The 22,675-nt window shown below is 36.0% G+C and overlaps 1 protein-coding gene across 2 annotated transcripts; it reads left to right on the top strand.

The window, feature by feature from the left end:
* The first annotated feature begins 14,788 nt into the window (after positions 1–14,788).
* Positions 14,789–22,135, top strand: LOC113775375 (probable inactive purple acid phosphatase 28). 2 transcript variants are annotated; one of them, XM_027320217.1, is made up of 5 exons: positions 14,789–15,082; positions 15,202–15,349; positions 19,568–19,995; positions 20,279–20,758; positions 21,725–22,135. In XM_027320217.1, exons 1-4 carry the CDS (start codon positions 14,894–14,896, stop codon positions 20,732–20,734), a joined length of 1,221 nt encoding a protein of 406 aa, XP_027176018.1. In that variant the 5' UTR covers positions 14,789–14,893; the 3' UTR covers positions 20,735–20,758; positions 21,725–22,135. The 2 variants fall into 2 exon arrangements, with proteins under 2 accessions (XP_027176018.1, XP_027176017.1); XM_027320216.1 differs by having other exon boundaries at positions 21,675–22,135.
* The last annotated feature ends 540 nt before the right edge of the window (positions 22,136–22,675 follow it).

The raw sequence follows: 22,675 nt of genomic DNA, 5'->3' as shown, positions 1-22,675 counted from the left end.
TTTTCACTTTGATTTGTATCAAATCAGTATTTGGCCAAAACACAAAAATTGTAGTCCTATGTTTTAGCTTTCCAACGCATCTAAAAACGCATCAATCGGACTTTTGTAGCCTGAGTTATTGCCATTTGAATCCAATGCTGACAACCAGACTGACAATAAACTTCTGATTCTGTAATCTGCAAATTCGACCTGGATCAACTGTGAATTAGGTTGAGTTGTTTTCATGAAAGTTGTAACCCGTTGTCTTAGTTTCGAAACAGTATAAAGTGTACCCAAATCGATAGATGTAGCTTCAGTTGTGACCGAAATGCCAAGAGACATCAAATCTGCCATTTAGCTATTTGCCTTTAAACTTGGTCTCCGATTGCATTGTTAAGACTTGTGTTGTAATTGGATTATTTTGAAGCCAATTGAAGGGCTATTGTGCTAACATGGCTTATGTGTGCATTTGGGCTGAGTGGAGGAAAATAATGAAGCCATAAATAACTGAAAAATAGCAAAATATCAAGGGCATGTTGTCCAAAATTTTAGAGCTACTTGATTCCTTCAAGTTTGGGTCAATTTGGTGATAAACTTGCTTAAGATGCTTGGTATATCTATAAGCTTTATTTAGATGTTGAATTTTGGTTGAAATGGAAGGATTTGCATTGGTATTTTCCTCCAAGTTGTTGGCTGAAATTTCCGTTTGTTGGTCAAGTGATAGCGAAGTCTATTATCTTGTGTTTTCCAACCTTTTCATGATTTGGTTTTGGCCAAAACTTGTTCCACACATTGGTTAAACCTTTGTGCTTGAAATTGAGTGAAAACTATTTTGATTAGGAGGTGAACAACCTCATGATTTCACTTGTATCATGGCTGCGAAAATTTGCAAATTTTTATCTTGTTACCTCTAAGTTTTAAAGCCTTAAAATCACTCGTATCATGATTTCACTTATTGCCTGATTACCTTGTTATCTTGTTACCTTTAGCACCCTGTTACGTACTATAGGCATACGACTCGTACTCGAGTCTCAATGGTTTTCCTTGGTTGTTCTAGGACGTGCCGGTGATCAAAGGCATCCTTTGAAAAGAAACTTTTAAAATTATCCTTGTTTGAACTGGTGAGTGTCACTCGCATGACTTGTTGCTTAACTATTTTACTTGTACCTGCAATGTGTGACTTGAATGACTGTAACACCTGCTTAATTCTAGCCGAGACGAGGGTGTACTTCATCACACTCGTCTTTCTTGCTTACTTGTCGAATCATTGTATATGCTTGAACCTGTTACTCATGCCTGTTATACACTGAACTTGTTACTGTGCCTGACCTGATGTCGTTTGGATGTGTATCCAACGACCTTCCTGTTAAACCTGAGTTCAACCCCATGGGGAGTCAATGGAATCGAGCCAACAAGGGTTTCGTCGAGGAAAATTGACAAACCATAGGGACTGTTCTTGGGGAATCTTTGGGTATTTGAGACTCTGGATTCCCGATATACTCGAATATTATTATTCTTGTTCATGTTTGGCATTCGGACCCGGCAAGGGGTATGTTTGGTGAACGGGATTTGGCGTAAAAGGGGTATACGGACATATACGGACATATTTGTTTCATTAAATGTTGACGGAGGGTCAATGAATTTGAATCAAGTACTGCAATGGAAATTTGGCTCTTGAGAGCCACCTGTATCTTTTCTAATTGAGATGTTTATTCATTTCCTTATTGGGCGTGTATATTTGATTGATTAAAAGTAAATCTCCATGATTCTTGATTGTTTGTATTTTTGGTATTTCATTGAGCGTAAACTTACCTCTTTCGGTTACCTTTGTTTTCCTTACAGGGTTCAATGTGTTGGAAACCATGATTTTGAGGAAAAGAGTAGAATTAGTGATAGACATCCTTTTTTATTATGCTCCTTTGTACAAGAAAACCCTAATTGTACTTTGATCACTTGTGAATATTCCGACATGTATTGCTAGTTAAACTTTTGAACCTTTCATTATATATATCTCAAAGTGTTTAACCATGTAAATTAAGTGTACTTGTTTGAGATGGTACTTTTATTTGGCTTTGGTAAACACTTCTGGTATTCGTTGGGGATTTCGAACGAGTGTGAAGTTTGAATGACAAGAGAAAAACAAAATGTGGCAGGAAAACTGTTCACGGAATCCGGTTGGATATCCGGCCAAGTCTTGGCCGGGTTGTGACATGGCCACGGCTTTTCATTTTAATTTTTGTTTTCATTCTTCGTTCTTTGTTTCGTTGAAGCGTTCGATCGCGGTACTATCCTTCGGAGTGGTTTGGACTTCGCGTGTTCAGCTTAGTAGTTCTGGCGAAAGTTGGGTAGACTGTCCGTCGAACCCTCTGGTTCACCTTAGGGGGAGGTGGAGCTGTCACAGAGTTGACAAAAGAATGGGTAGCACCGGAATCTATTAGAATCTTAGCTAAACGGTGAAATATATGGATCGTATCTTCTATAACCTCAGACGAGTCAGGGAGCGGGTGTTGATCTATTGCATACACCCGAACCGACACTTTTGGTCTATTCACTTTCACCTTTGTCTGCTCAAGGTTTGTCTTATTTGACTGCTGGTTCCCACTCTCCTCTCGAGGTGGGACTAGACAGTTGGCGATCTGATGTTGGGCGCTTCCACAGCGCAAACATTCTCTCCTTCCTCTAACAATTTTCCTCCATATGGTTCGGCTTCCCACAATATGCACAGGAGAGACGGGAAGTTTGAAAACCACGACCAAACATATCTCGTTTCTTTGTTTGAAAAGTTCTAACTTGGATCCTCACACTCTCAACCCATTGAGTTTTCTCCACAACGTCACTAAACGTATTCATTTTGACTACTATTAAGTCTTTCTGAATTTCGACATTTAGCCCTTGTACAAAGCACCTTATTCGTCTTTGCTCTGTTACTATTAGCTCAGGAGCAGACTTATATGGCCTGATGAATTGAGTTTCATACTCCGCAACGGTTTGAGTTCCCTGATGAAGTCAAACAAATTCGTTCTTTCTTTTCTCCTGAATCAAAGGCAAAAAATATTTTGCATTAAAGTCCCTCATGAAATTTACCCAAGTTTTTAGGATTTGCTCTCTTTTCCATTTAGTTCGTATCATAGTCCACCAAGAACGGGCTGCTCTCTCTAACTGAAAAACAGCGAAGGTCACCAACCTATCCTCAATATAATGCAATGCTGCAAAGATATAGATCATTTTCTCCAGCCATCTCTCGGCTACATCAGGATCAGGTCCTCCCAAGAATTTTGATGGGGAGAATTTTTAAAATCGTTCGAGAGCTCTATCTTCCCCTTCCACATGATTCCCAGGGTTTTGGCCCTGATGATCCACTATTTGTACTAGCAAATCTGTCATACGTTGGATGGCTATGGTTATTTGTGTAGTAGGATTGACCCATGGGTCGCGATTCTGTTCAGCTGCTGGTTCGCGATTACCCCATTGATTCAAGGGTTGCCTGAATTCACACCCATAGCCTCGTCCACTACGTCTACTCACCATTTGATTTTTAACAAGTTTAGAATCAAAATGCAGATGCAAAATTAAAAATACCTAGATGAATGAGCAAGATGCAAGAATGTAAACAAGCTAGAAAATCAAGTACATTTAACACAACTCCTTTCATACATATCACAAAGTAGAAGTTAGGTACAAACAAAACAATCCCATTTACACAAGTAGCAGGATCATATCAAAAGTATAGTGAACAAAAACTATACCAAAAGGACAAGAACATCCAACTAGAGCTTTCCTAACTACCCTTCATATAGGGTCAAAACATGGTTCATAGGAGCTCTAACCTAATTCCCAACAGAGCTAACAGATGTTTTATTTTTAGGGCCATGACCTACGTCAGCCAAATTTACATCCACCACCTCTCCAAGTAAAGCCCTACATTCCTGTAAAATGCCCTCGGTTCGGTATCCTACCTATCTTAGCATCCTAATGAGACGTTCATTCAGCACTTGCACCTGCTGACGCATAGCATCCATACGTTCTTGCTCTTGACCAACGGCCTCCTGCAACTCTTGGATTCTATCACTCTGCATCTCCATAATTGATCTCATTCTTTTCATCTCAATTTGGTCCCTAAAATTGGCATGCCTAAGTCTTATCCTCTCATCTACCACCGCCAATACCACATGCTCAGTATAGGAGTAATTCTGGCAACAACTACATCTCCTAGTTCGACTTGCGGAACTTCAACGTTGGATTGGTCCCCCTAGCCTCTCCTCATAATCGATAATTTGAAGGCACATCTGAGACGGCTCACTTCCACCCTCTCCACTGGTTCCTTCCATGACCTACAAGGATAAGCACAGTTTACAATTTAGGCAACGTTAATCATACCTAATGACATCCTAACACGTCACACTAAAGTTTTTTAGAATCAAATTTCTATTTCGCTTAGGTCATTTCTAACCTAACTTCTGATACCAACTGTGACAGCTCCACTTTCCCTTAGGGCGTATTCCAAAGGTTAGCGGACTGTCTGTCCAACTCTCGTCAGGACTAACTAACTCAAAATTACCACAAGGACTAAAACATACAACATTACTTTAAAATACTGCAACCCAAAATTTTATATAATTCAAGTTTAAAGGTACAAGTCAAAGGATTCAAACTTATACAATTACATATAAGGTTTACTAATACCGATGAACTTAAACAAAAATGTCTAAAGTCTAGAGATAGCTCCACTCTTCCCCAAAATCACGTACCCAAGATTTCACCCTTGTAAGGAAAATAAAGGTGACAGGGTGAGATTTCGCCCAATAAGGTACCACAGGTCATGCAGTCAAAAATCACATAGTTAAAATTTTATTCTATCAAATATAAGCATCAAGTAAAGGAATACGTAAACACCACAACTAATACAACACAGTTCAAATAAAAGAATACAGATGACTCTCAAGAGCCAAATTCCCCAGTCGCATTAGTTTGATCCAAACTCGTTGATCCTCTGTAAAAGTTTAGAGAAGCAAAATCATTGACTGTATATCCCCGTTTTACATCAGTTTCCGTCCACCAAACATACCTTTTATCGGGCCCGAACACCAAACAGAAACAGTGGTGGTAATACTCAAGTATATCAATTATCAGAAGTATCCAGTATTCAGTAAATCAGTGATAATTTTTCTCATGGTCCGTCAATCTATCTCGACCAGCCCTTACTGGATCGATTCGATTAACTACCAATGAGGTTTGAGCTTAAATTCACAGTAAAGTCGTCGGATATTGGGCTGCAAATGACATCCAAGTCATGCACAAGTAATAGGTTTCAAATAAACAGTAGACCAGTCAAACCGTCAAGTGGAATCGGGTGTGATAAAGTACACACCCGTCCAGTCCAGATTAAACTAAATTACAGTCATACAACTCATAAATTTCAGTCACAAGTAATTCACTTTAAGCAACAAGTCATGCAAATGGTATACTCACCAGTTCAAGCAAAGCAACGTCAAAAGTTCGTCCCCGGGTTATGCCTTGATCACCAACAAACCCTAAAAACAACCAACATAAAAGTATTATGTTTCAACCATCCAAAGTTTAGGTGAATCAAGGAAAATTCAAGTAACTCCTAGTGCAAAGATTCAAATATGATTTGGAGTGAAAAGAGAGCATTTGAACCTAAGAGACATGAGTAACCAAGGAGTTCCTTATTCCAATTCATGGTTGGAAATTTCCAGCAACAAAATAGTGAAGAAAAACAACCAAATCTCGAGTTTAAAGTGGAACAAATGAAACTAGAAAACATGCTAGAGGAAACCATTACTTTTCCTCTTGTTTTACACATGATTTTATCCAAATTTCAGATTATACACCACCATCAAGGTGAACTCAAGCAATCAGAAGCAACCTAAATCTAAATCAACATAAAATCACCCCTCTAATGTCACTCATATCACAAGAAAGAAAGTAATAAAAATTTTAGCAGCATTTCCTCTTATTTCCTTAACTTTCCCTTCCAAACTCAACACTTATATTCATAGCAATCCAACCTCAATCACAACCACAAGTTATAAGATATAAAGAACAATTGTTTAACGCCACAAAGTTACTTAAAATAGACCATTATCTAGCCCAAACACAACCATAATAAAGTTGAAAAATGGAAACCCTAAGTTGAAATTTACTACTACAAGGTGAAATTTCCTATAATGAAGCCAAAATAACATATAAAAGTTAGAAAATTCACATGGCAAAACTACTAGATCATAACCAAACTCAAATCAACATATCAAAGCTGAAATTTCTCACTCAAAGTTGGAATTTTCCATTCACAACACAAACCATGAAATTTTTCATGAAATCCACCAAAATCAAGCCTTAAATCTACTCATATGCAAGTAATAAAAGAAAAGATGGTTTCTTGATATGTTTACCTTCAAGCGCTAAGGAGATATGCAACCTAAAGTTTCCTTTCCTTTAAAATCTCTCCACCAAATTCCTTAATCCTTCCTAAATGACACTTTTTATGGTTTGGATTGCAAGTTTTGGATGAAATTTCAAGGATTCAAGCAAGAATGGAAGGTTGAAGATGAAGTTTTTCCTCTTTTTTTTCTCTCACGAAACTCGGCCAAGAAGAAGAAAGATGAAGGGTTATTTTGCTCAAATTTTATTTTTATTAAAGGTTAAGAATGGTCTTAGTCAAAGTCAAAGTTCCAAGACTTTGGTGACAAATGGCTTTCAAGGGTTTATCCTCATCTTATTGTCTTTCAATCACAAAAATATTTAGTCAACCTCTAATTATCCCTTAACACCTTATAAAATAATATCCATTTGCACAAAACTCCTCCTAATCTTCAAAATTTATCGTACACGCCTCACTAGTAGATCCTACTTTCATAATGTACTACGAACTTAACATACACTAACTTATGGTAGAAAAATGATTAAAAATCTGGCTCTCTTATAAAATACTTAGGAAATTAAAGCATTAAAATAAAGTTAAGAAAATGTATTCAAAAAAATAAAATAAAATAATTTTCGAATTCTCACAGTTTTTACTATGAAAGCAACAATAATATGTTGTTTAATTCTTATAGAAGATGACCATCCTATTATCAAAAGATAATTCATTAGAATAGGAACTAAATGTTCAGTCCATCACAAATGCTTTTGTTGATATAAGCCTCCACAAAGGTATGTGACTACAATTAGTATATTCATAATAGAAAAGTAATCAGTACAATCAGTAAAAAAATATTGTGATGAGCCTTTGTCTTCAAAAATGTCTAGATGTTCTTTATCCAAATTCCTAACCCAAGAGATCAGATTATGGATTACCATAGGATAAAATTACATTTACTTGCTTGAGCTTTTTGAATGGACCTAAAAATTTTTGTCACATTGTAAGATACACTATTGTGCCTTTTGTGATTTCTTTTTTTATGGATACATATTGCTTATATTTTTGCGGACTATACAGATTCTAAAATATGTGCCAAATAGTGCTCTTTAATTTCTGAAATTTCGCTGCTGCAGGCAATATTAGACTTTGTCTATGTATGTGTGATGAGAATAAATTGGCATCATTTGTCCTTCTCTATGAAGCATTATTTTTCATTTCGTTAATTGCTGGGTTACTGTTTAGAGTTATTTATTTGAATCATTTGTGAACTCTTAATCAGGATTGATAAAGTTTATAGATCCTTTGTGAAACTAGATTATTAGTTCACTATAGGGTTCTTATATGATTTGGTAGTCCATTTTCCAACCACCTCCCGTTCAAGTGGGGTAGTTTTTTTTTTTTTTTAAATCCAAATGACCCGACCCTACTTTTTACTGCAACCACTCTCGCCTCCAAATCCCTCAGTTTCATCGTCTCTTTCTTCCTCCTCCTTCCCTCAACAGAGACAAAATGTAGAAAGAAAAAATAAAAGACTTGGAGACAATATTTTATAACATAGCTTAGGAGTACATTTCATCATTTACCCAAAGGTGCTTAATGATTTCATCTTATTTCTTTAAAGAAGTAAGAGTAAAAAGTTATGTTAAGAGAACTTCGATATGAATCAAAATATTCTTCTACACAAGTTTCAGTGGATGTGCTTGATAGATATTTATTATGACCTAAAAACAATTTTATCCTTAGTGTGGTCTTAGGTGCTACTGGCGTACATTCAGTAGAATAGCTTGAAAATGGAACTTTCATATCTGTATTTTGTCAAATTTTTTGGTCCTGTATTTTCCATGAACTTTACACTCCATAGTTATCTTGACTGTTTAGTTCATTAATTCTCCTTCAGTTAAAATTGAGCCTTTGTCTCTTTACACAATTGAAAATTTTTATGATGTAGTTATAAGGAATTAATAAGGCTTGCAAGGTTCAAGCAAGCTATGTTTCTGAACTAAATGAGTCGAAAGTTCCTAATAAATGTGAAAGCAAATTTGATGAAGATCAAGAATTAGAGTCACTTATAGATGGACAGATTTGCTTTAAGGTCTATCCTTTTCAAGTGGTATGTTTTGAACCTTGAGAAATAATCTTACCAATGTGGATTGTCCACCACAATTTCTCCTGCACTTGGGTTATAAGAGCCTCATTCGTTTGAAACATTTACTAGTAGTTGAAGTTGCATTTTGGTTGTTGTTGAAATTCAGTGTAGAATCTATATTGTATCTTAGCATTGTATGCAGAATTAATCACTTTGCTACAGATCATGAGTTCGTTTGAAAGGTGTGTTTTTTGCGTATTTGTATAAAACTTTACTATAATTTAGAATCAGTAGAAAATTTTTTATGTATTTAAGAGTTGAGAAAACAATTTTTCTTTTTTCTTTTCCTTTTCCTTTTCTTTTTTCTTTTCTTTGTCTCTTTCTTCTTCTTCCCTTCCTCTCCCCTCCTTCCACCTTTTCCACTGCCACCACCCCACTCCTTTCCCCGGCGCTAGCGTTGGAACCTCTCTCCCATCTTTTTTCTTTCTTCCTTCCCTTCCTCTCTCCTCCCTCCCTTGGTTGGTGTTGACCTTGGTCGATCAATCCTTGGTTTTGATGATTATCAAACCAAAATGTAGATTTGGGCTAATATTTTTATGTGAGCAATTTGTTAGAACAGATTCTTGTGGCACAAAAGAAGAAGCAAAAACAGGGCACTCATGTGGGACGTCCGAAAGGAAGCTATCGGACGTCCGAAAGGATGAAGAACATCAAGAAGGAAACTCTGTCGGACACTCGTGAGGAAGTATCGGACGTCCGGAAGGATCGGACGCACGCCTCGGACGCACATCGATTTCATCGGACGTCCTAAAAATTCCACGAAGATTTGATAACTCTCTGGACGACGTTCGGACGCAGGGTTCGGACGTCCGACAGGTGGTTTGGACGCAGGGTTCGGACGTCCGACAGGTGGTTCGGACGTCCGACAGGCCAACGGCTAGTTTTGACAGCATTTAATATTTGACCGTTGGAGAGCCTTTTGGAGTCATTTCTCACCTTCTATAAACACCCCAAAGCACAAGAAGACAATGGACTTTTGCCAACACAAAATACAAGCTTACAAGTGAGATTTTTGAGTAGAAAGATTCTTTGTTGGTTGTATAAGGGGTTGGGAAGTTGGGTTGTGAGGTTGCTCAAGTGAAGGTTACTCTCTAGGAGGAGTAAAACCTTGGTGAAGGTGAACCTATCACTTGAAGTGGTAAAACCTTGGTGAAGGTTGCCTCATTTGTATAAAATAGTTCTTAATTGGGTGAGTGATCTTTCAAGTGTAGGTTGTTGAGGGTTAACTAGAATAGTTGTAAAACTCCTTGGCTCAACCAAAGAGTGTTTGGGGTGAGGAAGGAGTGAGCCTTCACTTGTACATCTTGGTTAGCATCGCCATCTATTGAAGAGGCTATTGGATTGATATTTGGTTTGCATTTCTTATCTTTTCTCTTTAATTAAGTTTTCTTTATTGTGCTTAAATTTGATATATCTTTGTGCATCATTGTGAAATTGTTTGTACTCATTGGGTTGCACCAGGACTTACAATTGGTATCAGAGCTTGGTCTCTTTTGATCAAGCTTAACCGCTTAGAGTAAAGATCATGGCAACCATAAAAGTTTCTTTTTTAGAAGGGCAATCTATTGATAGACCACCTATGTTTAATGGTTCTCATTTTAGCATGTGGAAACAAAGAATGATGATTTTCTTACAATCTGTTTATATTGAATTATGGTATGTGGTAGAAGATGGTCCTTATGAAGCCAGAATAATTGACTCTACCACTAATTTGAGTAGATTAAAGACTAGACAAGAATTGAATGAAAAAGACAAGAGATACCTTTCTTTGAATGCCAAGGCCATGTGTATATTGTACAATGCATTAGATGTAAATGAATCTAGTAGGATTAAAGGTTGTAAATCAGTTAAAGATATTTGGGATAAATTGTGTGTATTTCATGAAGGTAACCAAGATATTAAAGAACAAAAGAAATCTTTGCTTGTTTCTCAATATGAATTTTTTAAAATGCATCCTCTTGAAAATGTTGATAAGATGTGTAGTAGATTTTGTAACATTATTCAAGATCTTAAATTGCTTGGAAAAGAATATTCTTTGGGTGAGAAAAATAGAAAGATTTTGAATGCCTTACCAAAAGAATGGGAAAATAAAATAAATGCTATAGAAGAGACAAAGGATTTAAATTCTATGTCCATTGAATCTCTTGTGAATTTCCTAACCTCTTATGAATTAAAGCTGAAATTCAAAGTGCAAGAGAAAGAAAATGCAAGAATGTATAAGAAAGACATAGCTTTTAAAGCATCTCAAGTGGGGGATAACCCATCCTTCATGGGTAATGAAAACATGGAAGTGGACAATGATATAACTCCTCACATCAAAAGTTTCAAGAAGATCTTCAACAAGAGAAGTTCAAGAGGAGATTGCAAAATTACATGGGATGAATGCAATTCAAAAAGAGAAAAAGAAGAGTTAGCACAAATGGCACTAATGGCCTTTGGAGAAGATGAGGTAAATTCTTATCACTCTTCTTGTGATGAAGATAATGAAGATGATGATGTGAAAATTCTTATGATTAAAATGCATAAAAGTTTGAGAAAATCTTATGCTAAAAATAAAGATTTGAAAACAAAAATAAATGATTTGTTGGAAGAAAACTCCAAACTTTTTCAAGAAAACAAATGTTTGAGAATGGAAAATGATGATTTAAAAAATCAAAAAAGTGTTTTTGATTGCAAAAATAATTTGAAAAAGAAGTTGGAAGAGAAAACAAAGTTTTATGAAAAAATGTTGGAGGAACAAAATTTGTTAAAGAAAAGAATTAATGACTTGAACGCGTTTCTCCAAAATGAAAAACAAAAGTTTTCTCAAATAAAAGAAAGCAAATCTTTTCAAGGCACAAATAAGTTTGCTATGATAAGAAGTAAGAAAATTAGTTGCATTAAATCCACCTATGTGCAAAATACTTCTATCATGTGTCACTTTTGTTGCAAATTTGGACATATGCAAAATGATTGCTATGTAAAGAAAAATATGAGAAAAGGCATGAAATCCATGTGGATTGCTAGATCATGTCGTATTAACTCCCAAGGACCCTATAAAGAAAGGGTACCAAATGAAATTTCTCATATTTAGGTACATCATGAAGATTTGATCCAAGAAGTGCTAAATGGTTGTAAGTACTTTTGAAAATTTTGATATTCAATATGGTCTTGATTTGAAAAATAAAGGGGGAGTTTGTTTTTTTTTTGATTGATGCCAAAAGGGGGAGTAGGATTTATTGAAATTTCTTTGTATGTTGGCACTTTCTAAGGGGGAGCTTTAATTGAACTTATTTGATAAAAGAAATCTTCATTTTGTTTGTCATCATCAAAAAGGGGGAGATTGTTGACCTTGGTCGATCAATCCTTGGTTTTGATGATTATCAAACCAAAATGTAGATTTGGGCTAATATTTTTATGTGAGCAATTTGTTAGAACAGATTCTTGTGGCACAAAAGAAGAAGCAAAAACAGGGCACTCATGTGGGACGTCCGAAAGGAAGCTATCGGACGTCCGAAAGGATGAAGAACATCAAGAAGGAAACTCTGTCGGACGCTCGTGAGGAAGCATCGGACGTCCGGAAGGATCGGACGCACGCCTCGGACGCACATCGATTTCATCGGACGTCCTAAAAATTCCACGAAGATTTGATAACTCTCTGGACGACGTTCGGACGCAGGTGGTTTGGACGCAGGGTTCTGACGTCCGACAGGTGGTTCGGACGTCCGACAGGCCAACGGCTAGTTTTGACAACATTTAATATTTGACCGTTGGAGAGCCTTTTGGAGTCATTTCTCACCTTCTATAAACACCCCAAAGCACAAGAAGACAATGGACTTTTGCCAACACAAAATACAAGCTTACAAGTGAGATTTTTGATTAGAAAGATTCTTTGTTGGTTGTATAAGGGGTTGGGAAGTTGGGTTGTGAGTTTGCTCAAGTGAAGGTTACTCTCTAGGAGGAGTAAAACCTTGGTGAAGGTGAACCTATCACTTGAAGTGGTAAAACTTTGGTGAAGGTTGCCTCATTTGTATAAAATAGTTCTTAATTGGGTGAGTGATCTTTCAAGTGTAGGTTGTTGAGGGTTAACTAGAATAGTTGTAAAACTCCTTGGCTCAACCAAAGAGTGTTTGGGGTGAGGAAGGAGTGAGCCTTCACTTGTACATCTTGGTTAGCATCGCCATCTATTGAAGAGGCTATTGGATTGATATTTGGTTTGCATTTCTTATCTTTTCTCTTTAATTAAGTTTTCTTTATTGTGCTTAAATTTGATATATCTTTGTGCATCATTGTGAAATTGTTTGTACTCATTGGGTTGCACCAGGACTTACAGTTGGGTGGGCACAAATTTTTTATTGCCGTTCAATGCACCGCAGGAATTGCCTAGTTCTAGTTAATTGGAATAAAACGATCCAATCTTATATATTGTGGGTTTATTTATTTATTTATTTTACTTTTCCATTCTAAAATTGACATAAAAAAAGGGTTAATTCCATTATGTATTCTTGAACTATATCTCGACTCCTACTTCATTCGCCAAATTTCAAAATGCGACATTTTAATTCCTAAACTATAAAATTCATCCCATTTAAGTAAAATCGTTGTTGGAATCCATAAATGTAACGGAAAAATTGCCTAAAGCTCATTAAATGCTTACCATAACCAAAATAAGCCAAACTTAATAGGGACATAAATGTAATTTTATAGATCGTTAAATCCTTTTTTCCTTCTTATCGGTAGATCTGGATCCATCGTTGCTATGAACAACAACTCCTTCCCCACCATTTCAACCCACTAAAAGTCTATAACCTGCAAAATAGCCCCATCACCAGCATATTAAAAAAAAACTATAGCAACAATTTCCTTATCCTTCATTGCCATAGATTTGGCATGATTGGAATAGTCTTACAGACACAAGAAAGCCAAAGGCAATAGTTCATTAGAACGACCGAGGTAACTGCATCCTTAATCACAAACCAAAAAAAATGCAATCAATAACCAATCCTTAACAACAAGCCACATTTACTGTCAAAGCAAATGCAATCAATAACCAATCCTTAACAACAAGCCACATTTATTGTCAAAGCAAATGTACACCTTTGTGACAAACAAAAACACACTGACATTTAGAGCAAAAGCATAAAAAGAATTTATCTGAAATTTGGAAATCAAGATGGAAACTAGAAGCCCCTTTCACCAAAGAACATGCGACGACCATCCAAGAAACTGTTAATAAATCAAAGAATATGGTACAACATAGCAAAAAGAAGTAATTCAAACCAAAGTGATCTCCTTTGAATTTAACAAAATTTTGATCATTACAAGTTTGGTTACCACAGAAACCATAACACCAAGCAATGCCACAACACCTCATGGATTGAATATGGCCTTCTATAAGTAGCAATAGCTGAAATTGATCTTTCTAAAACAAAACTCCAATTGAATAAATAAGCCACCAGCAATAAGGCCTTAAGAAATGCACGACCAAACAAATAAATAAATAGAAGCAAAATTAAATGACTTTGAGATGGAATTTTCTATTTTGTAGATGGGAAAAAGGGGAGGCATTAGAGTGAAGGAGAAGGGACTTAGAAGAGGTCAAACGTTAGAGAATAGATAGAAAGTAAGAACGGAAAAGGACTTGAAAAGTGTGTGAATGTGAAAATTTTTGGTTTGTAATAAGTTGAATAGTTCGCCAGTTGGGGAAGGAATGAGGGTTTTGTTGTAATAGATCCTGGACGTGAAAGTAGAAAAGGAACGAAGAAGATGACAAGAGGAAAGAAACAAAAAAAAAAGAAAATTTTGTCGAATAACAACAAATTTAAGGGGATTTTATTGTTTCGGGAATTATTTTTCTATCCTTTGTAGGTTTGATTTATTTTGGTTACAAAACAGAGCAATATTTCCATTAGTTTTGTGGATTCCGTCAAGAATTTTACTTAAATGAGATGAATTTTACAGTTTAGGAATTAAAATATCTCATTTTAAAGTTTAGGGACTAAAGTGAAAGTCGGACTATAGTTCAAGGGTATAAAATGGAATTAACCCAACAAAAAAGGAAAAAGCCCAACTTTAATTTTAAAAAAAATATATACATATACACACACAACTATCATTATACAAATGATAGTAAAGACGTTATACTAATAAAAGTGACAAAAACCATAATAATCATATCATTAACAATAATAATACTAATACTAATCTTATGAAAAAAAACCAAAAACAAATTAATACCAGTTATAAAAAAAGGCATTCCTTAATTTTCATTTCCCTAGCGGGTAACTAATCCTAACATCAAACTCCAGGTGACATTTATCAAACTAAACTTTCCTGTTTCGCAAGCCAGAACGCCACTCCTCTGATTTTTCTCTTTCTTCATCCGTTTTTCTACCGAGGAAGCTCTGATGATGGACTTCAAAGCTAGATGGAGCTTCTCCTTGCTGTATCTCATCTTGATTTTCGCATTTGTACATATAATTTATAGCTGTATAATGTCCCACAAACTCACACTTGATGACCAAAAAGTCAGGCTCAAGAAACAGCCACAGCTCCCTTTACGCTTTAGCTCTGACGGGACCTTCAAAATCCTCCAGGTTCGAAGAAATTTCAAGAAAATTTTAGGTTTTTCTTGATTTTCTTGGAAAATAAAGATCTGGGTCATTGACCATTTTCTGTGTTTTTTTTTGGCCTGTTGATTTATTGGTTGTTTTAGGTGGCTGATATGCATTATGGAAATGGGGCGGTGACTCGGTGCAGGGACGTTTTGGAAAGTGAGTTTGAGCACTGTTCTGATCTCAACACCACTCGGTTTCTCAGGAGGCTGATTGAGGTTGAAAAGCCAGACTTTGTTGCTTTTACAGGTATTTTGGTTATGTACTATGCAATAATTGTTTTATTTTATTTTATTTTAGAAGAGGCAAGTTTTGTGGGATTAGCTGCATATGACAATATATCTTGCAACCATTTGCGAAATAAAATTAGAAGCAGAAGACAATTCCATGTTTGCTAGATTTTTGGATGTAAAGCCTTTCTGATAATCTTTATGCTCCTGTTGTTTTCATATCTATTTGGCAATAGAAGCAAGGATTACAATTGAGATTGGAAATTATTTCAAGCCGTCTATCGCTGGTTTTGCCAAAAGATTAATGTGCATAAACTGCAGCCAGTAAATTTTAGTTGTCGTGGGAAGTGAATCAACAGGTTGCATTACAATGAAAAGTCTATATTTGTATGTTGTGGCTCATTTTGTATCTGAATCCACTAATATTAAGTATTTGCTAACGAGTTTTTTCATGGGAAATGGTAATTAGAAAATAGTGGATGTAGATGATCTTTGACATATTAAAGCTGATATAGCAGTTAGCATTTCAGTGTTCCATGGAAGCATCATCTCTCAGTCTGTGAGGTAAAAGCCGGTAATTTTTGTCTTTTATTTTCTTTTCTTTTCTTACTAGTATTTTTTCCCATTTTTAGTATCTGAAACCATAGATGGCAATTGAATTAAAGCTGAAGTGAGGAAGATCTGTTATTTCTGCACAAACTTGTGGGCTGCATGTGTGATCTGATGTGTGGTAAAAGAGTGAGTACTCACACTCAAGTATTAGGAGTATATGTGAATAACTTTGAAACAGTTGAGGGAAGAGATTGTAAGAATTCTACTTAAGGTAATGTAATGTAGATTAATGTTTGTTCTTGCATAGTAAAGTAAGAATAGACAGAGATATGCTTATGTACTGCTGCTACATATAGGTCAAATGCCCTGGTAAGTGCATGATCATTAATTACCATGTGTATGTCAAGAGTAGACGAGCTCTCTTCTATACTGTATTTGGTGGTAGTTTAAATGCCATGTGGCTTTTACTGAGTCACAAACCACCTTCACTATACTGGATTGCTGCATAGTCTCACACAGAAGATACAATTTTTATTCAGTTGCTCATTTGGCACTCTTCTTGCCGCACTACCGTGAAACTTGATACGACTACAAAATCTGTGGTTAAATCCAGAGATGGGTTCTAAAATTTCATAGAAAGGGTTAGAATCTGTTTGAGTGAAAGAAGAATCAAGTGTTATGTAAAGGCCCCATACGGAGAGTTAAACTACTTCACCTGGAACAAATGTTTTTGCTTCTTGGACCAAAGACTTCAGACTTTCACCGTTCTTCTCTGTTTTTGTTCCTTTTGCTCATTCTTGTCCTTAATAAAAGTAATTGCTTCTTAATGTCATGCAAGCTTTTGTTCGCTAGCTTTGCTTATCTAGTATTGTTTTTGCCTTGGAATTTAACATTAGTAATTGCATCCCAGGTGCTCACTTGATTTAAATCTTGCAGCTATTTTGTAGTGCAATGTGGTATACAGACAGAGTTTTAAGAAGAATAATGCCTTTATTTTTGTAGAGATGCAAAATATATTGTAGGTTTCCTTGTTAAATGTGAATGCCTCACTAAGCTATATCCTAAAGCTTCAGCAGTATATCAGCTCACATATGTGTATTGGTTGAGTTAGCAAACGCTGAGCCTTTTTATGATCTGCAATACACTGTCTGCACCACAAACTGTAAATTCGGGGTGAAAGATAATTGGATATGATACTTGGGTGGAAAATTCAATTAGTTTTTGGCATTTAGTGGTGCATGTCTAGTTGTGTAACTGGGCCTTAAATACTCTTAAGAGTACAAGTTAGGAAGCATTTGAATTCTCAGCAGAAATGTTCATGATTTTGAGCAGGAGCTGTTGTTATGGAAAGTGAAACATGGAGATTTTGATCATACATAATTGGTATAGCTGATATTTTGTATGATAAGTCTATATGTTGCTTTGTCAAACTATCTTGGACCCATCTATTTGATCCTTTCTTTGTTAATGGCAAAATGTTTTTGGTTTTTTGCATTTGTTCTCTGTGATCTAAGAGACTTTATCGATCAAATTTCATAGACTAGGCACCCTTTTTATCTTTTTCTTGTCCCAGAAATATGTGGTAATGAAATATACCTCTAACTTATGCTGTAATCTAATTGGTACAGAACCATTATGTTGATAAAATGGCCCTTGATGAGTGTTGTGCTACAAAACCAGTCATAGACCATTCCTTTTGGTCTATGCATTAGAAATCATTTAACTAAAGCTTCTAATGACACTTGTCATATGTATCTTTTTGTTTTTCTTAAAGCACAGAAATAGCAAGTAATGGTAAATAAACTGCAGGAAACAGGATGGTTTTTTATTTTGGGGTATTAGCTAAAACAAAGAAGTTTCTCACTAATTATATAGCCTCCTTTTAGGAACACCTTGGTTTCTGTTATTCCCAAATTTTAAATGGATCGGTCTAATGTGTGACATTGGAACACATTTGAGGTTGGTCTGAAATAAACTAGTGTATGCTAGGAAGTGTGATGGAGGACATTTGTGTTAGAATCAACATGCCAACTTCATGAGTTTACTGTTTTTACTGAGTAGGTTTAGGTGCCTGACTAACTTGATGCCTTCGATGAAAGCCAAGGTGAGGATGTCATATAGCATGTGGACAGAATCTCAAAATTTTAAACATTAGAATTTGCTAATATGACTTTTCTGGTGTTCCGGCTATTTATTAGGTTTATGCAGTTCCCAATTTTTCTTTTGCAATTTTGCTTGGTTGTACTGCCAAAACCTGCATACATGTTTTACACACTAAATTGGGGAAGGATTATCACTTTACGTTAGTGACGTGAAATGTGCTTACTGTGGTCTGCCTTCGTTATCTCTGTTACACCTGTCTATAAGTGCAAAATTGTTTATGTCATACTTGAGGTTAGACATGCACATGCCATTACATACAGATAATGTCCATGCAGTTGTTGTCCGTTTCTGTGCAAAGTCCATCCTTCTGCCTTGCCAGCATATGCATAACCAGAATTGTTATTTATCAGCTGACCTATGTCCATTATAGAATAGAAAAACCTTAAGTTGGGCTTATAATGGATTTGTCAAAAATTCCAGGTTTTTTTATATTAATTGAAAACATGCTAATATAAGTTCAAGAATGACGATCCAACTTTTAATTAGATATGTTGATAAAAGGAGTTGCTACTTCACCTTGTAGTTTAAGAAAGAGTGTCAGTAAATGTTTCTTTTGGCCTAATAGAAGGATATTTGGAATCATAATCATGATGTTTGAATTTGGAATTTTCAGTTGGCCTCCAATGTCTGGAATTGATGTTTATATCTTTTTTCTTCAAGTTGGAAAAGCAAGATACTAGAAGGAATGCCTTGAAAGGACTGCATTAGCATTTTGGTAACAGTTTGTGTTTTTGGATAACGTCGTATGGAAAGCAAGAGGTCAGTGGTGGTTGAAAACAAGATTTTTGAAAATTATAGCATTTACATGTACCCTTTTTAGCGGACTTGATGATGCACAATCTGTAAATGCCATCATCGGGAAAGGTTAATTATGCAGCTATTATGGTCTGGTTCTACACAAGATCATGAGTTTGAAGGGTGTTCCATAGTGGAAAGAGTAGCTAATTGTAGAAAATTGGATGGCCATCTTGTTGTTAAATGTGGCAGGGGGTGGGTTTAGGTTGGTTTTAGTGTCAGATTGCTAAGAAAGTTGACAAAATGATACGTGAAGGATTGTTAATTCATTCCCAAAGTGATTCATATAAGTGCTCAAGCTCAAACTTACACCTGGTCTAAGTTTATCCTTCCTGGTGATTGTTAATTTATCCTACCTCAATTTGAAAACTTTCCAAACCCTTGAAAACTATTCATTAGTGCCTTAATTATGGTAGTCATTCAAGACAGAAATTAGCAGTGACGTCTGCAGCTTGCATTGCTGCTGAAACAAACTTTAAAACTTCCTTTTTGTTGGGTATCTCTTGTTTCCCTTATGGACTCCAGTAGTTAAGCTGCTCAGGCAACAATCAGGATTGTACATTTCTTATCATCTATTCTCCTTGTGATTGATTACAGCATTTAACCTTGGTCAGAAAAACTTTACATGTGAAAAAAGAAATGTCTTTCATTTTTGGAATTTTGGTTTTAAGCACTTTCCTACAGAATTTCACTCTCCCTCTGTCGTTAATGTAACTCCATTCTTTAGGGGACAACATATTCGGGACAAGTGCAACTGATGCAGCAGAATCCATGTTCGAAGCTTTTGGCCCTGTCCTGCAATCTGGAGTTCCATGGGCTGCAGTTTTGGGGAATCATGACCAAGAATCTACTATGACTCGTGAAGAATTGATGTCTTTCATCTCTCTCATGGATTATTCCCTGTCGAATACCTTTCCATCAGCAGAGGATAATCTCGAGTCTTCCAACCAAAATCCAGTAAAAAGAATTGATGGATTTGGGAATTACAACCTAAGGGTATGGGGTGCTGTAGGTTCCTCATTTGCTAATAGTAGTGTTCTCAACCTATATTTTCTTGACAGTGGAGATAGAGCTGTTGTTGATGGTATACGAACTTATGATTGGATTAAGCAATCTCAACTTAGTTGGCTCCATAGTGTTTCCAAAAACTTTCAGGTAACATGAGCCCAGATTCTGTGCATAATTGGACTTCTTTGTTTCCAAATATTTATTATGTTATTCCTTGTCATGGTTTTGGGATCATTGGTTGGCATTTCCCATATGTCAGTTACTTGGCAAAACATTTCATTGTCCACAAGAATGCACAGAAACAAAATATTAAACAGAAGTCTTTATTTTTTATTCTCATAAACTATTTTTTTCCCTTTTCTGGTTTACAAGTTGCATGGAAGAGATTTCGCCAATTTGATTTAACGCGTTGCAGGCAACACAATAACAGGGACAAAAGCCAGAAAATGGTCAATTGGCTTGCATACCCTTGACATGGTCAAATCCTCCTGCATTGGCGTTCTTCCACATTCCAATTCCAGAAGTGCGTCAGGGTCCCATCATGGAGATTGTTGGCCAGTATCGGGAATATATAGCATGTTCATCAGTTAACTCTGGAGTCCTACAGACCTTCGTCTCTATGGGTGATGTGAAAGCTGTATTTATGGGTCATGATCACACCAATGATTTCTGTGGGAAGCTACATGGCATCTGGTTTTGTTATGGTGGGGGTATTGGATATCATGGTTATGGCAAGGCTGGCTTGCCAAGGAGAGCAAGGGTCATATTGGCAGAACTTGGGAAAGGGGAGAAGGCTTGGATGGGTGTAGAGAGGATCAAGACATGGAAGCGACTTGGTGACGAGAATTTAAGCAAGATTGATGAGCAAGTCTTATGGGAGAGATGATCATCAAGATGATGGGCATTTCAGGTACCTTGGTTTAGGATATTAAATACTACTTTCATTCTTTTAGTTGTGTTTCACTTCGTATCAAGTTAGGTGCTGCTAGTATGATGAAAGCTTGAGCCTAGTTGCTTAATTCGAGCATTGAGCGGATCATAAATGAATTCATGATTTAATTTATGCTAGTTTTTGTAAGTTGACAGCCAGAAGGATAGAATTAGGCTTTTAAGCCACATGTAGATTAAAGTATTGCTAGGGTTTGAAGTCATTGGCAATTAATCAGTCCTCAGCTTTAAAAGCAACCAAGTATCCCTCTACCAGATGATGCTGACTTATATGTTGTATGCAAACAAAAAGATAAAAATAGTGATCCTGATTTCTACAGTGTATATCTTTTGTTATGGTGTTTAATAGGAAGCACGGACCATCCCATCTACTCCTCTTTTATCCTTTCTTTTTGATAAATTTGTGTAATTCAAATAGTTCTTGTCAAATAACCTTTATCATTCTGTTTCATTCTTCTGTTGCATTCGATGGTAGACCTGATGAGGATTCTAATAATAGGTGCATAAAAAGCTCATAGAAGCTTGTACACAATAGTTTGTAGTCTCGCACTATCATGCAGTAGGGATTTTTGTTCCCAATTCTTACAATGTTCCGTTCTCACGCATCTCATTCTCCCTTCCATCCCAACCCACTCACCCCACCCCCCCTCCCCCTTCCCCAAAAAAAAAAAAAAACCCTACTCCTATAAATTGTAAATGCATCTGGTTTAATTCAAAAGCTTGAGAAGCTGTATTGCTTGGAAAATACTCAGATCATGAATTTTATATTGCTCTTCCTGCTCTTGGCTGTATGAAATCAAAGTTGTCAAGTAACACTGGAAATGGCTAATGATTTACCTGAAACTAAAAGACCACTTCTATGTTGAAACTTTTTGTAGGATTGTCTCGTGTCGAACCTGTCTTAACCCCAATGACTCTGCTTCTCCAGGCTTTCCAGCTTCTGAATACATCCTGTTGAAGTTGTATCTTCCTTGCAATGCTTGTATTCTCCTCTTCTTTTTCTTGTTGGGACAAAATGTCTTGATGTGGGAAATTGGTTGTGGCTGTGCGGATTGGTGCCCTTGTCAATCACATTAATGTTGACAGAAATTCAACAGTTTGATAAATATTAATTGATGGTTGTTATACTGATATCATAAAAAGATCTTTCGTGATACTATTTGAGTAGATGCATTCCACATGAGCAAAAAGAGGACTTCAAATTTGATGGAGTTTATTCTAGTGTATAATTAAAAATCTGTTTGGTTACTTCTTTACTTGTGGTATAATAGTAGTGTATCATACTATTATTGTCGTTTATGATATAATGAGCCACTGTTATTATACCATGTACAACTCAAGCATTGCAGTAAAAATTTTAAAACCTTCTTTGCCTGGCATTGTTGGCAATTATCTGGCATTTTGCAGTTAAATGTTTTTTTGCTAAAAATTATTTTGTCGAAAAGTGGTAAAATGAAAATGTAGAATTTTCATTGAAGTATACTACTAATGCAGGGTTGATATTTGTGATCATCTCAGAAAGAATTGAGACAAAAACTAGTCTGTGTGTGTTTCTTAACAATTGGTACATACTAGAAATATTTTTGATGCCTAACCTATTGTATCCATAATCACATCTTTTTCAGAATTTACAGAGATCCTAATGAAATGAACTTACATATCACAAAATATCTCTTTTTTTTTCCTTTTCTTTTTCACTTAGTTGTTAATTTACATGTTTGGTAATCTGATTTTCTATGAGAAAAAGGAACCAATTATAAATGCTATAAAAGCTCTTTATTTCAGTGTGATTTTTTTTTTTTACAACTCCTGCTGAGAGTACGGATTAAAAGACAACTAGCATGGCCCAGTGGTCCGTGGTAGCAAAGATTGTTCCACC

This window comes from Coffea eugenioides, chromosome 6 (genome assembly GCF_003713205.1).
Source record: "Coffea eugenioides isolate CCC68of chromosome 6, Ceug_1.0, whole genome shotgun sequence".
NCBI lineage: Eukaryota > Viridiplantae > Streptophyta > Magnoliopsida > Gentianales > Rubiaceae > Coffea > Coffea eugenioides.
This window is presented reverse-complemented; position numbering and strand designations above follow the sequence as displayed.